The sequence below is a fragment of the Phocoena sinus genome, chromosome 14 (genome assembly GCF_008692025.1).
Source record: "Phocoena sinus isolate mPhoSin1 chromosome 14, mPhoSin1.pri, whole genome shotgun sequence".
Lineage (NCBI taxonomy): Eukaryota > Metazoa > Chordata > Mammalia > Artiodactyla > Phocoenidae > Phocoena > Phocoena sinus.
The window spans coordinates 80,929,069-80,953,267 of record NC_045776.1 but is presented as its reverse complement, the minus strand read 5'-3'; the positions used below and the strand labels follow the sequence as shown (position 1 = coordinate 80,953,267).

At 40.0% G+C, this 24,199-nt stretch overlaps 1 protein-coding gene across 3 annotated transcripts; it reads right to left on the bottom strand.

Moving 5' to 3' along the window:
- Window positions 1-2,784: 2,784 nt before the first annotated feature.
- On the bottom strand, window positions 2,785-23,754 carry PPP1CC (protein phosphatase 1 catalytic subunit gamma). 3 transcript variants are annotated; one of them, XM_032603047.1, is made up of 8 exons: window positions 23,458-23,746; window positions 13,095-13,226; window positions 11,974-12,204; window positions 7,236-7,340; window positions 5,690-5,913; window positions 5,346-5,480; window positions 4,073-4,133; window positions 2,785-3,177 (listed from the first exon to the last, which is right to left on the bottom strand). In XM_032603047.1, the coding sequence occupies exons 1-8, from the start codon at window positions 23,510-23,512 to the stop codon at window positions 3,107-3,109; spliced, it is 1,014 nt and encodes a 337-aa protein (XP_032458938.1). In that variant the 5' UTR covers window positions 23,513-23,746; the 3' UTR covers window positions 2,785-3,106. The 3 variants fall into 3 exon arrangements, 2 of the variants coding, with proteins under 2 accessions (XP_032458938.1, XP_032458937.1); XR_004345435.1 differs by having other exon boundaries at window positions 2,785-4,133; window positions 5,842-5,913; XM_032603046.1 differs by having other exon boundaries at window positions 2,785-4,133; window positions 23,458-23,754.
- Between the last annotated feature and the right edge of the window lie 445 nt (window positions 23,755-24,199).

Below are 24,199 nucleotides of genomic sequence, written 5' to 3'. Positions count from 1 at the left end.
GTAAGTCAAGTTGTAGGCACTTTTTATGGGTTTAATCTTCACAATTCCACCATTTTACAGGTGAGGAAACTGAAGCCTGGAGCAGATGTCACTTTCTTCTGGTGTAGGCTGATGTGTACATCTGATTTGTAGAACAAAAAAAAGTGAAGAACCATCCTTGCAGATTCAAACTAACTGGTCTGCAAGGCTGAGTGAGCTTTGGGTCTGTCTTCTTAAGAGGTAGGAAATGGCATACAGAACTTGAAATCTCTTTTTTTTTTTTGGCTGTGCTGCATGTAATCCCAGTTCCCCGCTAGGGATTGAACCTGCACTCCTGCATTGGAAGTGTGGAGTCTTAACCACTGGACTGCCAGGGAAGTCCCCTCTTATTTTTGAAGGAGCTCTTTAATTTCTACGTAACCACACACGAACAAACACTGCTTCTTTGCCCTCATGCCAATAACCAGCTCTATGCCCTCTCTTCTACTACATTCATGGTAACTTGGATGAGACCCTTACCTTCGAGGGTGTTTCTGCCAAAATAAACCTAACATTTTTCATGTAGCACCTCCCTGCAATGGCTTTCGCCTTTCTCGAGTACCAAGATGCCCACCTTGTCTTAGCTGTACTGGTTGATCTTACATCTTCACTTCCCCACAAACTGAGTTTTCTTTCAACCTTTCATCATGGCTCCACACTGGGAAACTTAGGTTCTCTTCCTTTCCAGCAGTCTAAATCCTGTGCCATCTTCATAGATCAGCAGTCATTTGTTCCCAGCTCCCATGTCTCATATATTCCACTTATGTGTATGTTACTTGAAATGCCTCTAGTCTTATATCAAGGTGCCTGAAGAACAAGATGCTATGTTAGGATCTGCTGTTTACTGCAGATACATGTGGGCAAGCCTAATCCAGTAGGTACAAATCAGTAATTTCTGTGAATGGGTTTAAACGTATTATGTTGACTATCTAGCTACATAAGGATGGCAATACCTGTCTTTCTGAATGGTTTTGTAATGGTGCTATTAACTTGAGAACTGAAATACTTTATAAAATTCTTTAAAAAAAACTAGAATTGAAAAAATTACACTAATAATCGCAACAAATTCATTTCCTAGTTATTTCTTTTGTATCTGCTGAAAATATCTATAGGTATTCTGTATGCAGTCAGTGCTCAGAAATGCTTTGCTAGGGACACCCCTGATAGCGCAGTGGTTAAGACTCCACGCTCCCAATGCAGGGGGCCCGGGTTCGATCCCTGGTCGGGTAAAAGGATCGCACATGCGTGCCGCAATTAAAGAGCTGGCGAGCCGCAACTAAGATCCAGCGCAACCAAAGAAGTTAAAAAAAAAAAAGGAGGAAGAAATGTGTAGCTAGCTATGGCTCAGTATCAGGTCATAATAGGGCTACAAACAAAAGGCAGGTGCTACTTAGAACTCAGCCAATTGAGATATTCATACACATGAAACAACTGGGATAAATTATAAGCCAACAAATAGCATATATTTACTGAATACTATTCTGAGCCAGGCATTCTTCTGAACATATCTCATTACTTCATTCAGTGATTCACAATGAGAGGCAGATACTGTCCCTGTTTTATAGCTAGGGACACTGTGGCTCAGCATTTAAGTCACACACTCAAATCACACAGCTAGGGGAGGAGCCAGGACCTGGACTGAGTACAACCACTAGCTTATAAAAGCAGATGTGACCTCAACTGCACACGGAGATAAAGGACAAATGAGAAAGTAAGGTTAGTGCAGATTGGGATTTACAAGGCAAAGCCTCGAGTTCTATCATCACATACTAGTTTCAAATTACTTGAGTCTCTCCTAAGATCTTATGTCCTAAAACCAAAGACTGATTTTGTTCTCTACTTAACCAGTGCTATGCCTGTTCTTTTTGGAAGAATTTTAAGCTAGATAATACACTCCATACTTTATAACCCAAGCCCAATGGGTTATAAATGGCCCAATTTTACAACTTTATAGGATTTTGAAATCCTACAAGTGATACAATTGATAATGTCCAGGGCATAGATTAAAGATTTATGAAACTGACACCACTTATTGTTCATCTTCTTCTTCTTGTAGTCAAAGAGATCTGGGAGAATATCATAAGTAAAATAATGCAAACTCTGAATTTGTCACAAACATGGAGCAGGAAGGAGCTAGAGCTCACGAGGTCATCCTTATTCAAGTCAGGAGCACACTGGGGGTAAGAACACAGACTATGCCTCAGGGCCAGAGCTTGTAGTGCAGACTTTGCTCTTCTCTCTTCTCTCCACAAGCAAATGTCAGTTCAAACAATCCCTCACTAGGAGGTCCTCTCCCAACTCCCTAAGAAACACCAGTTTTTGATAAAAGAAGGTGCTTTTCAAGTGACACTCCCTCCACCCACTTTTAATGTACTTGAGAGATTAATACGCATTCGACACACTTGTGACAAATGTAAAAGGACACAACACTGTGTTCCATATGAATTAGGGAAGGGAGAAGAGAGCAAAGGTCTGTGTATAAAAACACTGGTGGTTGATTTATAATAATTTAAAAAGTAGTTCTTGAATTTTACTGCCAAGTTCAAATGAACCCAGATAAAAAGAAAACTATGTATGCAGATGATGTCACAACTCACTAAGTCCCACACCTCCCTAAATAGTAGGGGAAGATACTTCAATCTCATTGCTCTACTTCAGAAGCTTAGTTATATCCAGGTAAGAACTCGAAGAATATGAACATCCATATTATAATCCATCTTGGAAAACAGACTATTTAAAGGAAGACAAATCCAAATTGAAACTGTGTGGTTTCCAGAGCAATTTATTCATTAAAGGCTACTCAATATGCCATCAACAGTTCTCCTGTGTGTATTGTGCTGATAAACTGACACTGAGAGAATTTAACAAGTTGATCATTTAATAAGTCTGAATTTATTTTCACCACATGGTATTGTACATGGTCATCTGTTGAAACAGATTTCTTTTTAACAGATCTTAGTTTAAAAAAGTCATAGATACTGTGAGTTCTGTATAAACTGCTGGATAGTAAGTTAGTTCCTTTGTTTTGACTTATAAGCCTCAACTTCACCGCAGAATAAAGAATGTAGGCCAAAGAAAGCATAATCAGTCACTCGTATAGAACAGTATTGTTTCTATAATTTGAAGCTTTCTGAATGGACGGGTTCGGGCCTGATGTAACTGTAAAAAGATTACTTAATGAATAGGCTATATGGAAATTGTACAAAATGTTATTAACTTTAATCATTAATAGCTTAAACAGCACTATGTTACTAATTGCTATTCAAACTCAAAAACCTGTTTTTGAATCCCCATAAAGGCGGCAGATGTACACAACCATGCCACCTTGTACTTAGGGGAGTGTCAATATATATTTCAACAGAAACTTTGGCTTCAGGAAAGAGTCACAAACATTTAAAATAATGGCTTTAATCGTCATTTTAAGTATATCACAGGGGAAAGTGTGCTTTAATTAAATATACATACCAGTGATGCTGGCAAGGTTGAAAGTTACTCCTAATGTTGATAGCTATAAAAACTAGCTTGTACATGATAAGACAATGAGAAAAAAAGCAATCCCTTTGAAAACAAAAAACAAAAATAGAGTTCACAGTGGTTTGTATCCAACAATATGCATTTTATGACAATAACATGTACAGATTGAGCACCCTAGGGCTCTCTTTATATCCTAAAGAAAGTGAGCATTTACATTATTCATGGGCTGTACTGAATTAAAAAAAAAGATCAGTTGTACACTCAACCCCTTAGAAAGGATAAAATGTCCTGGGGTGTACAGCTTTAACACCATCATTAAAGTTGTTTGCAAAAAGGAACAGAGAACTAAACAAAACAAAACATTTTTCCTTGGGAGTGGAGAGTCTTTCATTTGCTGTTATAACCAGCAAATACTATTCATTAAGTCAAAAATGGAAGGGGGGGCCCACAAACACTTTTTGAGCAAGCTGACCAATACACATTACACTTTTAAAAATGAAGGTTATACACTATATGTTACAAGTCCGAACTAGGCAGTGTCAAAATGACATCTATTTCTTTGCTTGCTTTGTGATCATACCCCTTGGAGGTGTTACGGGCCTCGTGGCATTCGGCTTCTTTTTTTCTGCAGGTTTTAAAATCTGCAAAGATTCAAAAGACCATGCATTTTAGGAAATACACTCAACCTCAAATCTTAAATTTCACTCAAATCTTTTGTTAGAAAGTTTTTGTTTAAAACTGACCCAACAACTTGGAAGGCCCCACTGGCATATTAATACAAACCAAGCTGACAAACATTTTGGTAATAAATGCTCTGATGAACAGCTAAGATGTATGAGCTGAACAAATTTTGCCTCTGGATAAAATGACAATTTTTGGAAGTCACACCTTTAGGTATCCCTTCTGATGGGTGGTGGTGGGGGAGTTCTTTAGAATAGTGTCCCTCAAACCTCTAGGGCAGCAGTTTCCAACCTTTTTGGCACCAGGGACCGGTTTTGTGGAAGACAATTTTTCCACAGGGCGGGGCTGGCAGAGATGGTTCAGGTGGTAATGCGAGCGATGGGTGAAGAGCGACGGAGAGTGGCAAATGAAGCCTCAGTCGCTCACCCAGTGCAGCCCAGTTCCTAACTTGGCCCCGGGGGGTGGGGACCCCTGCCCTAGGGAATCCTACCACAATCTCTGGGAGCTGCAAGCTCTCCCTGATACTTGGTTAAACACAAAAAACACCTGTTTTAAATTCAGTTAACTGATGACTGCCACATGACTTCAGTGGCTGTATTTTTGTTATGATTGGGCTAGCCTGAAGTCATACAAGTTTATTCATAACAAGTGAATGAGAAAAAGACTGAGGTAGACTTTATGTGTAAATGATTCTTTTGTGCCTAGTGAAGGCCAAATGATGTCATGGTGAATCAATAAGAGGTTTTATAGAAATTAGACTAGAGGAAAGTGGTGGGAGAAGTGAGTAATTACATAGCACATCTGGCACATGGCAGTCAGTATTACTTTCACGTTCAAGTGGTGATTTAATTTTAGCTGAACGTTGCATTGACACTGTAGTTTTAGACTTACAGTAAAGGAGCCGTAAGCATACGGAGCTAATATATTGTGGTTTTTATGTATTTAAATAATGTAAAAACAGTTAAATTCAACACTGGAGGAAGGGTTCTATGATAATTTTTTTCCTTTAAAAGGAATTCACTCATTACTGAACTAGGACAAACACCAGTTAAGGGAAAATAAAAATTCAGTCTACTCAACATAAATGAATAGAAGGCAGAAAGTAGCACTTTTTAAAAAATCAGTAAAATTCAGACATAATAAAAGGAAACAATGCTGAAAGCATCCTCTACCTGAAAAGAACACATTAGTGTTTCGTCCACACTCATCATGGCACCTGCATTGTCAAACTCTCCACAATAATTGGGTGCAGAAAACAGAGTGACCAACTGCCTCTTTGCAAAAAATTCATATCCATCTTCAACCACCTTGGAGAGAAAACATTTTCAGTATAAGGAGGTGCAAATTTTAGGGGGTAAAACCACTCTTCAGTTTCCCGTTGAGCCTGATATCCTGTAGGTCACACTTCCAGAGACGTTTTGTATAAATAAGCAATACCTACCCACCAAAATCAACAAGGAGAATCTGTGCTCACACACATGCTCTTAAGTGTACATGTAAAATTCAAAATCAATACCTGATGGGCTCTACATATAAGATCCAAATCATGCTTATGGAGAAATTTTGCAACCACTTCTGCACCAAATGTGAAGGACACTCCTCTGTCATTTTCACCCCAGCCTAAGACATCTTTATCGGGGTCAGACCACAAAAGATCACAAAGAAGACCTTGATCTGGTACATCAGTTGGTCGCATAATTCGCCGAATCTGCTCCATAGATTGAAGATCTGGTGATAAACCTATTAAGTGAAAAAAAAAAAAAAAAAAAAAAAAAATTGAAGGAAACAGAACTTTAAAAAGGATGTTAGACCTGCTGTATAAAAAAATAAATAAAATAAAATTTAAAATTAAAAAAATAATAATAAAAATAAAGGCTCATGTAGCAATGCTCCTTACCACTTAAAAAAATAAATAAATAAAAAGGATGTTACCACTTTAACAGCTCCATTTGTCTACAGAGACACCCAGTGACTCTTACAAAGGCTTACATTAAATCTTTGGCTACGTTTTCTTATTCAGCTTTGGTTAAAAAAAGGCGGGGAGCGGGGGCTTCCCTGGTGGCGCAGTGGTTGAGAGTCCGCCTGCCGATGCAGGGGACACGGGTTTGTGCCCCAGTCTGGGAAGATCCCACATGCTGCGGAGCGGCTGGGCCTGTGAGACATGGACGCTGAGCCTGCGCGTCCGGAGCCTTGCTCCGCAACGGGAGAGGCCACAACAGTGAGAGGCCCGCATACTGCAAAAAAACAAAAAACCAAAAAACATGGGGGGCACTGGAACTTATTACATGCACTAATTTGCAAGGTACAGTGTGCTTAAACAGCATATGGAAAGTTACCTCAACATACAGAGCACCCTGGTGACCATTTGTAGTGACTGGGCATAGAGGATGCAGACACTCAGGTGATGTAGCTTTCTAGGAAACCGGCGCTGTCCAAGGACCATAAAATCTATCAGACCAGCTCAGATGTAGCTGACTCTCATATGAGTTTAAAATCACATGCCCAACTCTACCAAAACCAGTTTAAGTATATAAGGAAGGCAGGGATAGTGGATTTATTAAAATATAGTGAGTTAGCTCTTTGATGGTTGTCTAATTTCTGATCACAGATGAAAAGAAATCCTCTTTGCAATTATTATTTTAATTACATAATATACAGCACAACCACCAAGCAAAATAACTTTTAACATATAAGTCGAAAATTTTCTGAAAGGAAAGGATCAAAAACAGACCAAGGGGAAGTCTATTCACATATTCAGTATCCTAGAGGATCTATAGTACAGCATATTAATTGTTTAATTTTATATTCAAAAATCCTTTTGCTCTATTTTCAAAGCTGTTACAGAACCCTTAATTCCCTGTAACAAATCAATTGGGTACTCTGGACTTGTATCCAAATGATCCTGGATGTGCCAAAGTGGACCCAAGATTTAACACAGCAACATAGGAGTTACCTGACAGAGGAAGTCATCCCAATGATAACTCATTGGGATGATAAATATCAAAGTGTACACTCCTTAGAAGAGATCAAAATCTATGTGGAATTAAAATCAGCCCACATACCTCCATGACAGCAGAATATTTTCTCATCCACGATGGCTGCTATCGGTAAACAGTTAAAGCAGTCTGTGAAAGTTTTCCATAGTTTAATGTTATATCTTCTTTTACCTGTAAAAATTTTGGGATGGTTAAAAAGAGACTGGTGTTCTGTAGGTACATTCCCTCAGGACAAGTCCTCCAAGACAAGGTTCTGACTACCTTAAGTAAACAAAAACTATGCTTTTATTAAAAAAGAGAGAATCAGATATATATAATACTTGGAGATGTCTGATTTATAAGCAACAACTTACAGTTTTCATATGAAGTATTTTAAAATTCCATGGAAGTCTGAAATCAGAATTCCAGATATAATGATTAAGGATAACCATTAAACCTCAACAATTATTTGATAACACCAACTCTGTGTGAAATCTAGTCTGTCTTGTCCATTCTCAACCTGCAAGTAGGTTCCTATTTCTAAAGGCAACTAAGAACTCACACATGTGCCATTATAATCTTCCTTCTGAGGAAGCCTCTGAGAGTTAACACCCATCTCATCTACCACCACCCTCAATAAGCTACTGGAACCATTTAATTCCCACCCCCTCCAAATATTCTAGTAGGAAGCAAAACGACTACAGAGGAATACAGATTGCTTACTGCAGGCACACCAGGATAGCCCTAACATGCTGCACAAACACTGAGAATGCCCCCCCACCAAAAACGTTACAGAGTGGTTATATTCCCACCTCACCAACCCATATATTCCATGCATTCTGGAGTCACTGTGTGCTTTCCACAGGAAAGCTATGTTTTGAGTAAAAAACCCACTCATAAACCCTGGAAATACAAATCTTTCTGAATTGGATGAGGAAGACCCAATTGTTAGGGTGCCTTCGTCTCCTGTACACTCCATACTAAGGTTAAAAGCACTAAAGTTAAAAGCACAATCTTACTCCTAAACCAAGTTTGTCCTCAGTCTCTTCTCCATTTTCATCCTGTGGATACTGAAAGGTTTACAGCTTTCAATGTACCCTTTCTTTTGAGTTCGAGAAGGGCCCAAGCAACAGGCTTCCTGAACCACATCTTCCACTCCACTGCAAATCAAGTCAGGGAGAAAGTTTAGCACAGGTTTGAAACGCAATGCAAATTCAACAAACGTTTGACTTCTCCCTTTGCAGAGGAGGATTTCTGTTTTTTCTCCTAATAGTTTATGTTTCTCTATGACTGGGTATAACCCTCACCATGGTTCACCCTGTTTTGTATTTCTTTGGAGGCCACTAATTCCCTTTGTCCCACATCTTCCTTCACTGGATTTTTCTGGAAGCCTAATGGAATTCCTCTCTACACAAGCCTGAAGGGGAACCTGTGCACCTCCAATTTCCAACAATGGTAATAATACAAGAACAGGGCTGGGCTGTCCTAACCCCTATGTATAAAAGTGATTTGGTTCTGTCTCCATTTTCTACTGAAGCCTGTCTCTGAACAACATTCCAATGGCTCCCCTAGATTTTTCCTTTGCTCAGATGCTGCATTTGCCAGTGCCAACAGATTCTCTTCTTTCTTGAAATCTGCTTCACTCCTTGATTCTTTAGTTTCACAACGCACTCCAGCTACTCTTATGGATTCCTTTGCTATTTTTGTTGGCTTCTCTATCAAAAATTAAGATCCTTGGGCTTCCCTGGTGGCTCAGTGGTTAAGAATCCGCCTCACAATGCAGGGGACACAAGTTCCAGCCCTGGTCCAGGAAGATCTCACATGCCACGGAGCAACGAAGCCCGTATCCCACAACTACTGAGCCTGCGCTCTAGAGCCCACGAGCCACAACTACTGAGCCTGTGTGCCACAACTACTGAAGCCCGCGGGCCTAGAGCCCGTGCTCCGCAACAAGAGAAGCCACCACAATGAGAAGCCCGCACACCACAACGAAGAGTAGCCCCCGCTCACCGCAACTAGCGAAAGCCCGCACACAGCAACAAAGACCCAATGCAGTCAAAAATAAATAAATTAAAAAAAAATTAAGATTCTTCCTCCTGTTGTCTCTGAGCATCTTAATTAAGTCCTGGGCTCCTGTTTCCTCTCCTCTCTATATACTTCCTCCCTAAGGCCACTTCAGACCACTAGGAGCATCTGGCTCCAGGATTCCTGGATAATTGCCAAGGTCTCTTCAAGCTTCCAAATCCTCAGATTCTGAGCCAGACCCCTAATGCAGTTTCCTATTACTATACACCAGACAGCTCTGGTATCAGAAAAGTATAACACACATTCACATTTTATCCAACAACAGACACCTCGGCTATTCCAGGACTACAGTCATAAAATTGGGGGTGGAGGGAGAAATTGTAGCACAGAGTGCTTGTTACACTTAGGAAATAAGTCTACCACATAAAACAGTGGTTTTTAAATTGTTCCATGGAAATTTCCATTTGAATAAAATTTTTCAGTACAATAAAATTTTAACAAAATTATCAAGGTTTTTAAAAAAAGTCAGCAAAGCATCAACTGAAAGCCACCTAAGTCAAGAACATTTTTAGGCCCACAAATAGACTGGGTGGCAAATTATACCTCCCTGATGGGAGAGGGGAAAGCTGGAGTACAAGGTCATTACATCAGTCTTAAGGACGAACAAGAGTCAGTGCTGACCTTCTAAATCATAGGGCCTCACATTAAACAGAAACAAAAATGATGTAGCCAATACCTTTAGACTAGGATATATGTCACAAGGAAGAGATCTTATGGATTTGAACTTCGTTAATGAAAACAACAAAATACTTGCTAACAGCTGTGTAAAAAGGAACCTGTTCTAAAAAGCAGTACCTGTAACAAATACCTAAAACAAAATTATAAAATTCTCTGCCTCTCATTTCATTACCTAAGGAGTAGTAACTAACTGCCTTACTAGTACTTCTCTAATAGACTCATTGTCAATATCAAGTATCTTTCCTGCCCAACTCAGGTGTCCCAGTCAGTTCAGAACCCACAGTATTTTTCTTCTTGGTAATCCCTCCTGCCTCATCCTGTTTTGTTTTGTTTTAATTTTTTACTGAAGTATAGTTAATTTCCTCCAGCCTCATCTTATGAGCTGGGTCTCAGGGCCATAGACATACATATATAGTCATGTAAGAGGTTGCAAGTACGAGGGCCAAGTCTATAAACATAACCTTTCTAGCAATGTACTTCTAACAAATACGCTAGCTGAACACATCTATGTGAAACTGAGATGGAAAAACACCATACCCTGAGAGACTATAGGTTATTATTACAGTCTAGGGGAGGGTCACAGTGACAATGCTTTACCAGTCTTGTTATAATTATACTGGCAAGTGCTAGTAATTCAAATTCCTTTTCCTCCCAGCCTGAACCCTCCTGCTGGCAGAAATGATGAATACAAAAGGAAGATGGAGGTAAGGATTTTTTAAAATTAAAAAAAAAAAAAAAATTTTTATAGTTCCTTAAAAACAGCAGCACCAACAATAAAACTCTCCACCAAAACTGATTATTTTCAAGGCTTTAAGAAACTTGTTTCTGGGACTTCCCTGGTGGCGCAGTGGTTAAGAATCCACCTGCCAATGTGGGGGACATGGGTTCAAGCCCTGATCCGGGAAGATCCCACATGCCACGGAGCAACTAAGCCTGTGCGCCACAACTACTCAGCCTGCCTTCTAGAGCCCACGAGCCACAACTACTGAAGCCTGTGCACCTAGAGCCCGTGCTCCACAACGAGAAGCCACTGTAATGAGAGGCCCGTGCACTGCAACGAAGAGTAGCCCTGCTCTCCGCAACTAGAGAAAGCCTGTGAGCAACAACGAAGACCCAACTCAGCCAAAAATAAACAATAAAAGAATAAATAAATTTTAAAAATTAAAAAAAAAAAAGACTCTTGTAAAAAATTTTTTTTTTTTTTGCGGTACGCGGGCCTCTCACTGTTGTGGCCTCTCCCGTTGCGGAGCACAGGCTCCAGACGCGCAGGCTCAGCGGCCATGGCTCACGGGCCCAGCCGCTCCGCGGCATGTGGGATCTTCCTGGACCGGGGCACGAACCTGTGTCCCCTGCATTGGCAGGCGGACTCTCAACCACTGCGCCACCAGGGAAGCCCTACAAATACTTTTAATTAGCTTCCCCCCGCCAATTCTGTTTTCTCCTTTCAGCACAATTTCAGATAGTAACTGCTATTTTTCCTGGGGTGCAGATGTGCCAGAAGGAAAAAAACTATATTACAAATTACAAAAAGTAATTATTTGTATATTGCAAGTTTCCATTTACATGAAATGTCTAGAGAAGGCAAACCTATAGAGACAGAAAGTAATTAGTGCTTGCATAGGGCTGTGGTGATGGTTGCATAACTATGAATTCACTTAATCACTGAATTGTACACTTAAGATGGAAAGTTTACAAAATGAGATTTTATCTCAAAGTTGTCAAAAACGAAGCTAATTATGGACAGATTCTCAGAGTTGTACTAAGAATTAAATTATCTGTGACTATTAATCACAAAAATTATCTTAAAGAAATCATCACTGTGATCGCTACTTCCTAATCTAATCATCACATGATACAAGAATCCAGGGGATTATTATATGGCAATGAGTGCTATTTTTTACACCAAGAAAGAAAAACCAGGATAAAAACAAGTTAATGAAATAGTAAACATGAGAAATTACAACACTACATCTAAACTCGCAAATCCTAACAGAAATATGTTCAGTTTATGACCAAGAATCTCAATTTGAGTAAATCTTCCTTAGACGTAGAAAGTACTTACATTCATCATAAAATCCATAAATTCTATTGATGCTGGCACATTCGTGGTTTCCTCTGAGAAGAAAAAAATTCTCGGGATATTTGATTTTGTAAGCCAATAAGAGGCAAATAGTCTCCAATGACTGCTTTCCCCTGTCCACATAGTCCCCAAGAAACAGGTAGTTGCTTTCTGGCGGGAAACCACCGTACTCAAAAAGTCGAAGCAAATCATAGTATTGTCCATGGATATCACCTAGAAGCAAGAATTCTGTTACATACTGTCTTCATACATATAGTCCAAACCACTAACATTACTAATTTCCAAACTTGTATCATATTTAGTTCAACTGAGCTTAGTGATAATTTTAAGTGTATGTGTGTATCCAGACTCTCACACAAAACTCAACTAATTGAGAATTTATTTTATGGAAAGGATTATTAATGCCTAGGCAGGGCTTCTTGCCAAGTAACAGGGTTTTCCTTTCAGGTTGGCCGATCAATATCAGATCTCCCACAGCTCAGTCTCTGGGGATCGTGTCAGCAGAAGTGCTGCACTCTTAACAAGCCCTGGCCCGGTGTGAACAAAGGTGTACACACAGTACACCCACCAATGCATCTGGCTTTCAATGTCTCCCTGCTAGATAATGCCAAAGAGCATTTTACTTAAAAACAAACACCACAAGATTCATCAATGCAGTCAAATATGTTAGAAGAATAAATATAGTATTTCTCAGATAGAGTTTAGTTTTTATACCAGTTATCTGTATCTATCATGTAGAAACAGAACTACAATACGGCATATTTTTAGGCATAACCAGTGCTGCTTTAAGCTTAAATATAATCCCTATATACTCGTAATTCAGGCCTTTTTTTAGCTCTCCATTCTGTTTCATTTCTTTCCTTTCTTCTGCAATGTTTATATTCGTTTAGTGAAATCATTTTAAGAAAATGCGAAGTATGTCTAAGCACGTTAAGTCCATTAGAGGTATTTATTCTAAAGCTACAATTATTTAATTTTAAGTAGTTCCAGGTTACTCATAAATAGTAAATGATTTTGTTGGCTAACACAAGGTCATCTATATATCCTTGACTCAGTCCATCAATCACGTAACCAAAGACAACTGTTACTGTGCCAAAACTTACCACATATTTTGAGTGGTGCTTCAAGTTCTAGTAGGATAGGCTGACTGAGAAAGATCTCTCTGGACTTTAAGCACAGTCCTCTGATTTCATTCTCCTGTAGCTGGACATTCTTACCAGGCTTGGACCCTCTCACTGTAGGGGAGAAAAACCCCAATTCAGTCAAGAGAAGTCAAAATAAGATTTAACGTAAAAATTAAAAATATCGGAAAAGGTAGAAGTTTTAAATAAAGAGGAGGCAAAAACATAGTTTAACTAATTTCTGGCTAGGCTTTATTTTCAGGACACTTATAAAGAACATGATTTTAATGCCTAATTACAATCTTAAAATCTTAAGACAGGATTTCAGAGATTTAGTTGCATTTTCTACACCAAGGTAAGACTTCTTTACAGTATCCTGATCAAGGGGTCATCCTCTCTGTGTATGAATACTGTTAGAAAAGTCTTATCGCTTGCGAAATCAGACTCCCCCTGGGCACAGCTCAAGGCCTCAGTTCTGCATCCAAGACATACAATTGGCCTGGTTCACCTATAACCCGCCCACCAGGCCAGCTCTTTTTGCCTCTCTGTCTTGTCTTCCCTTCTCCAGCCTTATAAATGAATTAGTATTTGTGTAGCAGGAGATTTTAGAGATTGTCATGTTACTGAGTTGGTTCTAAGAATTCCTCATTTTAAAATGTGAGATTGGAAATGCTCATCTCCCCACTCAATCAGTGTTTTTTAGAGGTTCACAGGTCTCTCAAGGGTCCCAGATTTATCTATGAAAAAACTTAAGTGTTGTTTTCATTTCATTAAAACACACTGTATGCTTGCTGTGCATATTTTGCTGTGCAACTTTCTGGGCCTGCACTTGTGAATACAATCATGCCTCTACAGGGCAAAGGATGTCAGCGTGTGCTGTGAGAAAGGTTTCCTAGTAATTTGAACAGATAAAAATTGAGAAAAGGCAAAAAGAAATCATGGCACAGCACCAAGTGTCCTAAACTCCCAAGTGCCCACATCAGAGCACTCTGAGTGCTACTTGCTATCAAAGTGAAGTACTATCAAAGTGAAGTACAAGATATCCTCTGGCCTTATAACAATTCATATATCAGCAGGTAAGTAGTAGTAGGAAATAAAATTCTGTTTTGATTCCAGTTGTAACAGACTAGACAGTTATTAAATACATAATAAATAGCACTGAATTGCTAAATTTACCTTAATTTCACAGTTATGAACTGGCCTGCTTGCCAAAAACTCACAATCAAAGTCTTAATACTTGTTATGCACAAAAGACTTATGAAAACAAGCACTCTCCAAATTAGAATTGAAGCAAAAACTCCGGACCAGACTAAATACAAAACTAAGGCTACATCTTTCCACCATTAAACCCAATATAAAGTGATGAGCAGATTAAATCAATGCTGTTAATTTAAATTTTATCAGTTTTGGAGGCTTGCTTTGTATTCAAAATCACAAAATCATTTTGCCTAATAGCTGAACAAGAGCAAAAGGTTTAACTGGTTTGTATCTAGCTTTGTTCTGTAAATATCTAAGTAACATTACAGAGTAATAAAAACTACAAGTAAAAAACTCTGATGCCTGCTGAGAATTTTTTTCCATTAAAAAGGGCTGTGTCCAAGTTTGAGAAATACTGTCTTAGGGGAAGCCATCCTTCAGCCTTTATAGCCACTGAAACTGAATTCCCTGAAGAAACAAGTTTTGAGCAGAATGGAAGGGTGTTATTTTTTTTCAATGAAAGACAATAAATAAGAAAGGATGACACGTGAGAAGAGTCAAACTCTTGAAGGGCACAAAAAAAAGAAAATGTTGAGTGCACTGAACTGGGAGCTAGAAGCCCCAAGTTTCTGTCTTGATTTTATAGCTTGGGAAAATCACCTCTTTGGACTCCAAAATATGTTAACTAAACTAAATGACTGCCAGTCTCATTCTGATCAAATATTAAGAAACAAGAAGTAATTAAAGGGAAAGCACAGTAAGGATAATCTTTTGAGGGAATTATGCAAAATAGATACATATATAATATTTACAACAGCAACTGAGCTATTTGTACAACAAAAAATGATTTTTTTCAGAACCAAAGTAATTTTTTCTCTCTAGACACACAAAGGAGAGAATTCAAGAAACACTCCCAATGGAAAGATGGTGGGATCCCTGCTTCACTGGCCAGAAAACCCCAATCATTAGTGATTTTACCACAAGTCAGCCAGAAGCTTGGGCAGACTGCCCAACAGGAAACTTTATTTTTGGCTAGGGGACTCCTAGATGCTTCTGGTTTCAACCGGAATCTTTTTCAGAAGAGCCCCCACACCTGTAAGTGAATAGCCCACTCTAAGTCTTTTGGGAGAATATGTAATAACTGACTTACACCTATAAGGAACACACAGGCTATTCTTTTAATATGAATGCTATCATATTACACCAATGCCATCAGATTAAATCAATGCTAATATAAATTTTACTGGATTTGGAGGCTTCCCACTACCACCATTAGACATAGTTCATGGTAATTTTAGTCCTCTTATTTTGCTTGTCCCTCAAGTGGGAGTGTACAGAGATTAGTAAAGAACAATACTAACAATTTAAAAAGTATTCCTAATGTGGAGTGAGGATTTTTTTTTAATTGGGGTACTGTTGTTTTACAATGTTGTGTTAGTTTCTACTGTACAACAAAGTGAAGTAGAGATCCCTGTGCTATACAGCAGGTTCTCACTAGTTACCTGCTTTATACCTATCAGTGTGTATGTGTTAATCCCAATCTCCCAATTCATCCACCACCCACCCCCTGCCCCTTGGTGTCCACAGTTTGTTCTCTACCTCTGTGTCTGCAAACAGCTTCATCTGTACCATTTTTCTACATTCCACATATAGGCATTGGAGTGAGGATTAAATGCAGTTTTTCCAGAACAAATCAAGATATATTTTGTATTTGATGAACAGCATTCATTAAAAACAACATAGTCCCAAAGCTTCTTAAATTCCCTACAATTAGCTCAAAAAATAAAATTATAAAAATAGAAACTGCCAAAACCATCTACCAACTGGCGAATACCTGCTCATTTTTCGTGACCACTTAGATATCACTTCACTCTGGAAAACCTCTCTTAGCCATCTCCTCTCCCCTCTACAAGCCTGCTTTATGCTTTCTGAAATGCTCTCACAACACCTGGTCACCGCCCAGCACATACTGTGTATTATAATTGCCAGTCTGCTTCCACCTATTCATCTGGACCTCCTGGTAGAATGTAAACACCAGGACCATATCACTTGCTCTGCAGTGTACATGCCCATGGTCAGTACATGGTAGGTGCACAAAATCTGTTGCATGAATGAAGTCTGAATAAATCTCTGTTAATTTGTGGCATTACAATTAGCGTGCATTCCAAGCTATATACTTTTTTTTTTTTTTTTTTTGCAGTACGCGGGCCTCTCACTGTTGTGGCCTCTCCTGTTGCGGAGCACAGGCTCCAGACGTGTAGGCTCAGCGGCCATGGCTCATGAGCCCAGCCGCTCCGTGGTATGTGGGATCTTCCCGGACAGGGGCATGAACCCGTGTCCCCTGAATCGGCAGGCAGACTCTCAACCACTGCGCCACCAGGGAAGCCCCCAAGCTATATACTTTTGATTAGCAAAAAACAAGAACAAAAATTGTGTCTGTGCCTTAAAATTACAAAGCAATAGTGTCATTTCCCCATAGGCTTTACTAGAGTTTCTAGTTTAGCACATAACTGTTTTTGTCATTTTACAAATTCATAAGCAATAATAAAGATAAAAAAGTGAAAAAAAAGGAATTTGTTCTTCATTAAACTTCTAAACCAAAGGAGTTTTTATAGGACAAACTACTGAAACTCCAACATACATTGCTCCCTAAGAAAAATTTGATACGGGATATAAAATCATAAGGCATCCTTACATACAGGAAGCATTAAATAAGAACTAAATGATGTAATCTGTTTAAGACTTTCAATATTCATTTTTACCATGCTTCATTCATATAGTCAACAAAATAGTTGCTGGGCACCACTACATGCCAGACCCTGTGTTGGATGCTGGGGATACCTGGGCAACAGGACAGACAACTCTGTCCTTTTTCTTGAGAGGTTTAAATTCTAGTGGAGGATGCACAAAATAAGACAAACTAGGTAACCGCAGATTATTATAAACGCTGTAGGTAAAACTAGCCATCCATAAAAACTATAAAACTAAAAGTTTATCTCAGGGACATCTTCAATACCATTAAAAACACAAAGCCTTGAATATCTTCTTTATCGCTATTAGCTACAAAGAAAATATGCAAACAGTACAGCTCTGCTCAATAAAATCAGTCACTACTTCATGGTTTAAAACCCTCACTGTGCTCTGTGCATGATGGGAGAAACCTACACAAAAAGGAGACCCTAGGTGGGAAACTCAAGGGCTGTCTCCTCATGATACCTTCCTAAGTAGTAGTTCAAATTGCATGTATCAAATTATTTCAACAATTGCCAACAGAATCCAAAATATTCCAACAAATATGAATTCCATTTTCCAGGTGGAATGTTTCTCATAAGTCCAGGTGCTAGCACTGCATGGAAATAAAATCAGCAGGCACAGTGAACATAGGTAGGTTAGTGATTGATATATCAAAATGGTCAACTTAGATCTTAAACGTGTGACTCCTCTCTCTTTTTTTTGCTGCACCGTGCGACTTGTGGGGGAACAGCTTATGGGATCTTAGTTCCCAGACCAGGGATTGAACCCGAGCCCTCGACAGTGAGAGCTCAAAGTCCTAACCACTGGACCGCCAGGGAATTCCCAAACGTGTGATTTTTGAGCGAAAACTTTTATCTGGTTAAAATGGTAGATTCAGAAAAAAATGCACTGTGGCTGTTACCAGCAAGGACTGCTCTGTTTTGACTTATCTGATCATTTATTTATCTGGCAAATCACTAACATGAGCACATGATAAAAACTCCCATGCAATTTTACTGAAAACAAACTGATAAAAACCTGATATAATAAAAGAATGTCATTGGTGATTATTTGTAATGCCAGCTTTTTCTCACAAAACAACATTAACTTTTCTGACAGCCTGGTAACAAAGCAGAGATGAAAACCATAGAGGGAAATTTAAGACTACTCTGGGATTATTTATGAGGAATAAGCAAGTATTCTTCTTGCCCCTTAACTGTTAAAAGAAGATCATAGGGCTTCCCTGGTGGCGCAGTTGTTGAGAGTCCGCCTGCCGGTGCAGGGGACACGGGTTCGTGCCCCGGTCGGGGAAGATCCCACATGCCGCGGAGAAGCTAGGCCTGTAAGCCATGGCCGCTGAGCCTGCAAGTCCGGAGCCTGTGCTCTGCAGCGGGAGAGGCCACAACAGTGAGAGGCCCACGTATCCCAAAAAAAAAAAAAAAAAAAAAAAAAAAAGATCATAGAAAAGGAATAGCATACCCACCAAAAAGCCTCAGCTGAACTATAATCAAGTTTTAAAACCTAAAACTGGCACAACTGGTGTAAAAATAAATCAACAGAGATTTTGCTAACAAGATAATCCTATTAAAGTAGGTGGCAATCTTAACAATATGCCACATCATATTCATTTCAGTGACAATCAATAACCTCACAATATCTGACAGATTTAGGAAAATAAAACCTCAAACCAAAGCAAACAAAAAACAGTGAATATTTGTAACATTAAAACTTTCCTGCAAACAATGGAGTTCTTTTCTACAAAAAATATAAGCCACAAAAATGTTAATCGAGAATCACTTGGTTTCTCTGCAAAGTCACCAGCAGGAAGACATCCACTTTCTGGCCATCTTAATTTCTAAACCACCCCTCCTCCATCCTGACTTTCCTAACTGCTGGTGTTATACTTTGGGCATTTAAAGGTGATACCAATTTTCTCAAGGCAGATAATCAGGATATAGCTGCAAAACACTGTCTATTGCTCTCAGTAAAGAACGTTGAGTTTTCTACATCTAGAGTGAAGCCAATTTATTGAAAAATGTTTAACTCTCTACAGTCTAGCCATCAATTCTGATAAACTACCACTGATTAGACTTCCCATCTGAACCTACATTTGTAATGAGTGGTTTTCATTTTCATAAGCCTTAATATCAGTGACATACACTCTCCTCTAGATGAGGGATGCCAGTAAACCCCAGAGTAGGGGTGAAATTGGAGATTTCAGATAAAACATCAAGACCATTAAGTAAATCATCTATTTTTACATGCTTTGGATACAGTGGTCTGATCCTAAAACACAAAAATCTGTCCCAGAATTCTATAAACTCCAAAGAGATTGAATCCTTCCTTTTTCTTCTTGAGTAAGATTTTCCAGCTTCCTCATTTACAAAGCAATTCATATCAGAATATTATCTCCTTCACAATTCAATCTTTAAGGTCTACTAACAGCCGTGATGGTAAATTAAGTGAAATGATTTCCCTGCTTCAAGATCAGTAATCCTCACCCTAGTCAAGCAGACTGATTGGCACTGGCACATACTTTTGCAGAATAGGTTATTATAGGACTGCAGTTTCCCAGATATAAAACAATCTCACCAACCTCTACCGCAGGCGGGCTACCAATGCATGGCGCAGCATGGCATGCATTTCCCCAGCTTGGAGGAGGAAAGCCTGGCCTCCTGCTCCTAGGGCTAACATTCCCTCCCTCAAGCACAACAGAATGACACACACCACCCCGTTAGATTTCACTGCTGGGTCTAACATTCCCTCCCTCAAGCACAACAGAATGACACACACCATCCCATTATATTTCACTGCTGCCTCCTGCTACTGACAGGCGAGGAGGCACTGTGGGCAGAAGGAAAGTAATCCTTTCCATGCTGTGGTTTAGGATTGGTGCAAGCTTCTGATCATGCCTCTACAAGAGCTTTCTTGCCTTACCTTATAGGAGAGGACGCGGCATACAACTGACATGCGGGAGGGGTGGGAAGAGCAGGGGGCTCACAACACAGACTTCTTGTAATTTAGAGTATTAGTAACACATTACTTTAATATTACTGTCTTTATCAGCAAAATGCCCTATGATCATTGATTCCAAGAAAAGCCTCTAATGGGTGAAATTATCTGATGTGTAAAGAAAAAATAATTGCAGAGGTCTCATTAGGAAAGATTATTTTTGTTTTCTTTGGTCAGCATTTTAAGATTTTTTTTTCTTTTTGCCATTACGATTGTCCTTTATTATCTTCAGGACCCCTGTCTTTTATACATTACAATATAAACATATTTCATTTCACACCGAATATCTAAACACATGGGTTACTTTTACAAGTCAGAGGATTAAGTTAGTAAACGCTGAGGGCCAGGGCTGAGGTCATATTTAAATCACTAAAGCAAGTCAAGCAGTTGTGCAGAGCTTGGCACAGTCTTTCAGTTTGACAACCGTCATCTTCAGAGCCAAGATGCTTCTGGCAAATCAGGATGTGAAAATAAGTTACAACTGCCTGCTCTGCAAGAAAATAGCTAGTCATCACCGCTCCCTGAATGAGATCACTTACAAAGTTACTCTGCCTCAAACCTCACTTTTCTCCAACACAGTAGGACTATGAGACAAATCAGCAGCTGGCTTATTCTCTAAATCCGAAGTTTTACTGTGCAGTTATTTAAATAAGTGAACATGAATGATACGAAGGAGTGACAACCTTAAGGTTTTATCACCCACAAGGCAGAGATCTTCTCAGGTGGGTTGCAGAAGTGATGCCTCCTTAAGGAAAATCTACTAAAAAGTTTAGAGTAGAAAAGAACTGCAAAGCTGTAGTGACTAAAATCTAAAACCAACACGGTATTCTCTTAAATAAGACTTCACTTTTGAATGGTCTTTTTAAGTACTATTACCGAACTACTTCTTAGTTTGTACAGTCCTCCACCTTAAAAAAAGAGACAATCTCTAACATGTAAACAATTCTAACAAGGCCACAAAACTCACATTTCCCTCCATTTTCAGATATACTCAAATCTTAATTAAAATTTTTACAGGAAAAAGTTTGTGGGGCATTAAAAAAAGGAATCACAGAAATTATCAACCTTTTCTACCTTGGATTATATATATTCTCAATGGATCATTTTCAACCGTTTCCCTGCCCATTTAACACTGACTAGAAAAGAAGGAAATTTACGTCTGTTGAGCAGCTAGCTTATTCCCCAGGAATTAAAACACAATGCTTTATTAATTTCAATGAAAAAAATGAAATGTTAAAAAAAATCTGGTTTTCAAGTACAAAACATGTATAGAAATTATTAATAAAGACTGATCTCATTATAAATAATCCAAGTTTATCAAGGCAAATTTCTTGGCACAATTTAAAAAACAATATTAAAATTAACAAAATGTTATATGAATACAGAGTTATGGGCAACCCTGGACTTAACAAGACTTACCTAATCTTAAAATTCTAATGTTTCTAATCCACAGATTCCATTTTTTCCTGCCTTCTCAACGAAATAAAGCCAGCTCTTAACTAGTCGCACGAGTCCCTGCATAGATATGCAGAATTTACAATTTTTGAATGAAAAACAAAATTTTAAGTTCTTTTCTTATTGCAAACTGTTTAATCCGTTTCTGACCCACTGCTGCCTCACATAAATCGAAGAACTATAGTAAATGGTATTAAAAGTGTGGTTCTTCGGTTTGCAGGGCAGAAGTTGAGACACAGATGTAGAGAACAAGCGTATGGACACCAAGGGGGGAAAACCCCAGTGGGTGGGGATGGTGGTATGCTGAATTGGGCAATTGGGATTGACATGTATACACTGATGTGTATAAAATTGATGACTAATAAGAACCTGCTGTATAAAATAACAATAATAATAATAAAGAGAAAATAAATACATTCATGAAGGTGCAAAAAAAAAAAAAGTGTGGTTCTTAAATAAATGCCAGGTACTAACAAATAAGGTTTTCACCCACAAATGGCAACATTTCAGGGGTCTATTTAATGGGTTTTTCTTTTAAGAAACTATAAAATGAAAAAACCTTACAGAGATTAAGAAGAGATATTTTTAGGAGTTTCATTCTAATGACTTAAACAAAAGATCTGCAAATTCTAACACCAGAACTGTCCAACTGTTTATGCTCTCGACTCCATCTCTCACAGCATTTATAGTCCAACAATACTTAGAAATGTACAAAGACAAAAAGCAGTTAAAACTCAGCCAAATCTACATTATCCAGTATTCAAATTAAGAAAGGGATCTGAATTCTTTCAAAGTTTGGAATTAGACATTAGTATTGATAGATGTGCTCTGGAATTTGGGGGGTGGTGAGGGGTGATTTCATTTCGGCGTCCCTCCTTAAAATCCGAATTTCATCCGTCTCCCACATCAATGTAAATCAATCGCCAGGCACCTCACGAGTCTTAGGTCAGCCAATATTTAGGATTTTTTTTAACCTTTGCTCAACCACTTGACACCTCCTTCCTTCATACATAGGGTGACTTTAATGACTTCTAGCTCCTGGCTGCCTGGGTTTGAAACTTGACTGTTACTGTGTGACCTTGGTCAAGTGACTTCACTTCTTTGAGTCCTATCTTCCTCTGAAAAACAGTAAAATATAATAGCACCTACCTCGTAAGGTTGTTGGGAGTATTACATGAAATCTGTGTAAAGTGCTCCAAAAAATGCCTGACACACAGTAAGCGCTTTAGAAGCGCTGGCTAATATCATGACTGTATTTATCCGATGAACGCAAAGCGCTTACAGAGCCTGGCACATTGGAAAGATCCTAACGAAACTGTCATCACTGCTGGCTTCTCGGTTCAGAGGCACGTTCAGAAAAGAGCGCGGAGACCTCTTCAAGATAAGGACAACTTAAAAAGAGTATTTGGAAGGGCAGGAGAATATGAGTTCCAACATCCCCTTGAGATATGAACGTTCGTCACCAAATAACAAGTAATGGGCCCCTCGACCCCAGCCTCACAAAAAATAAAAATAAGCAGGATAGGAAAGAAGCCCCCAAGCCCAGTGGAATCCATATCCCCATCATGTTGCTTTCCAAGAGAACGAGGACCAGAAAGTTCGTAACGTGCCGTCCTGTAAGTTGGACTGGGGCCCCCAACCTTCATCCAAAGATTGGTCGGGTGTGCGGGGCGCACTGGGGTACGTACCGGAAACGTGGGGGTGGGGAGCGGAGTTTTCAAATTTCAAGGCCAGTAGGAAGGCTGCACCCTCGTGCAATGAATGAGTGGAGCCAGGAGTGTCCGCGGGTTGGCCCAAGTACGGAACCCCGGGCAGCCTCCCTCCCGCTGCAGCCCCCGGCCCGCGGGCGAACTCGCGGGGCTCACTCCTCTCGGCGCTGCAAGTCCAAAAGGCCTCCCAAATCCCCCTCCCCCCGCGAGTCCCCGGAGCCGCCCGCCGCCCCCTTCACCTTCCAGCAGCCGTTGGATGATGCTGTCGATGTTGAGCTTATCTATATCCGCCATCGCCTTCCCACCGCCGACCCTCCCGCAGTGGCGCCGCCGCCGGCTCGCGCCCGGGATTTACACCTCCTTTCCCACGCCACGAGCACAGAGATGGTGGTGGCGGCGGTGGCAAAAGCCGCGGCGGGTCCCCCCCAACCGCCCTACACCCTGCTTCCTCCTTCTCTCCCCACAGGAACCACGAGAAGAACAAAATGGCCGCCGACTCCTCAGCCAGCCTCGGGCGGCGCACGGATGTGCGCGGGGAGTGCAGCGGTAAGGCCGGGACTTCTTTATGGGCAATAGGGCACCAGGGAGGGGGCGGGGCCAGAGCGCGGAAAGGGGGCGGAGACAGTTGACGTAACTGCGATAGCGCGCGGAATCCTTCCGCCAAACGGGCCGAGCAAATAGGCCCCCTGGCGGGAGCGTGAGTTACAAAGTTGCACGCAGGAGTTGGGGTTGGAGGAGAAGCAGCTGTGTACTCGAGGATTGCGGGCTCCGCGGGACGCTGTTCACTGGTGCCAGGTTTTGCAGACCTGGCCATGTGAAAAGCCCACGGAGGGGATTCGGAAGCCCTGGAATCTCCCCTTAAGTTAAATCTGGGGTGGAGGTGAACAGGGAGGATAATAAAGAGAGGTAGGTTGACTTTATTTGGTTTCAGATTTGCTGGGATTTGGAGGAAAGGGAAAGGTTTATTTGATGACTAATAAA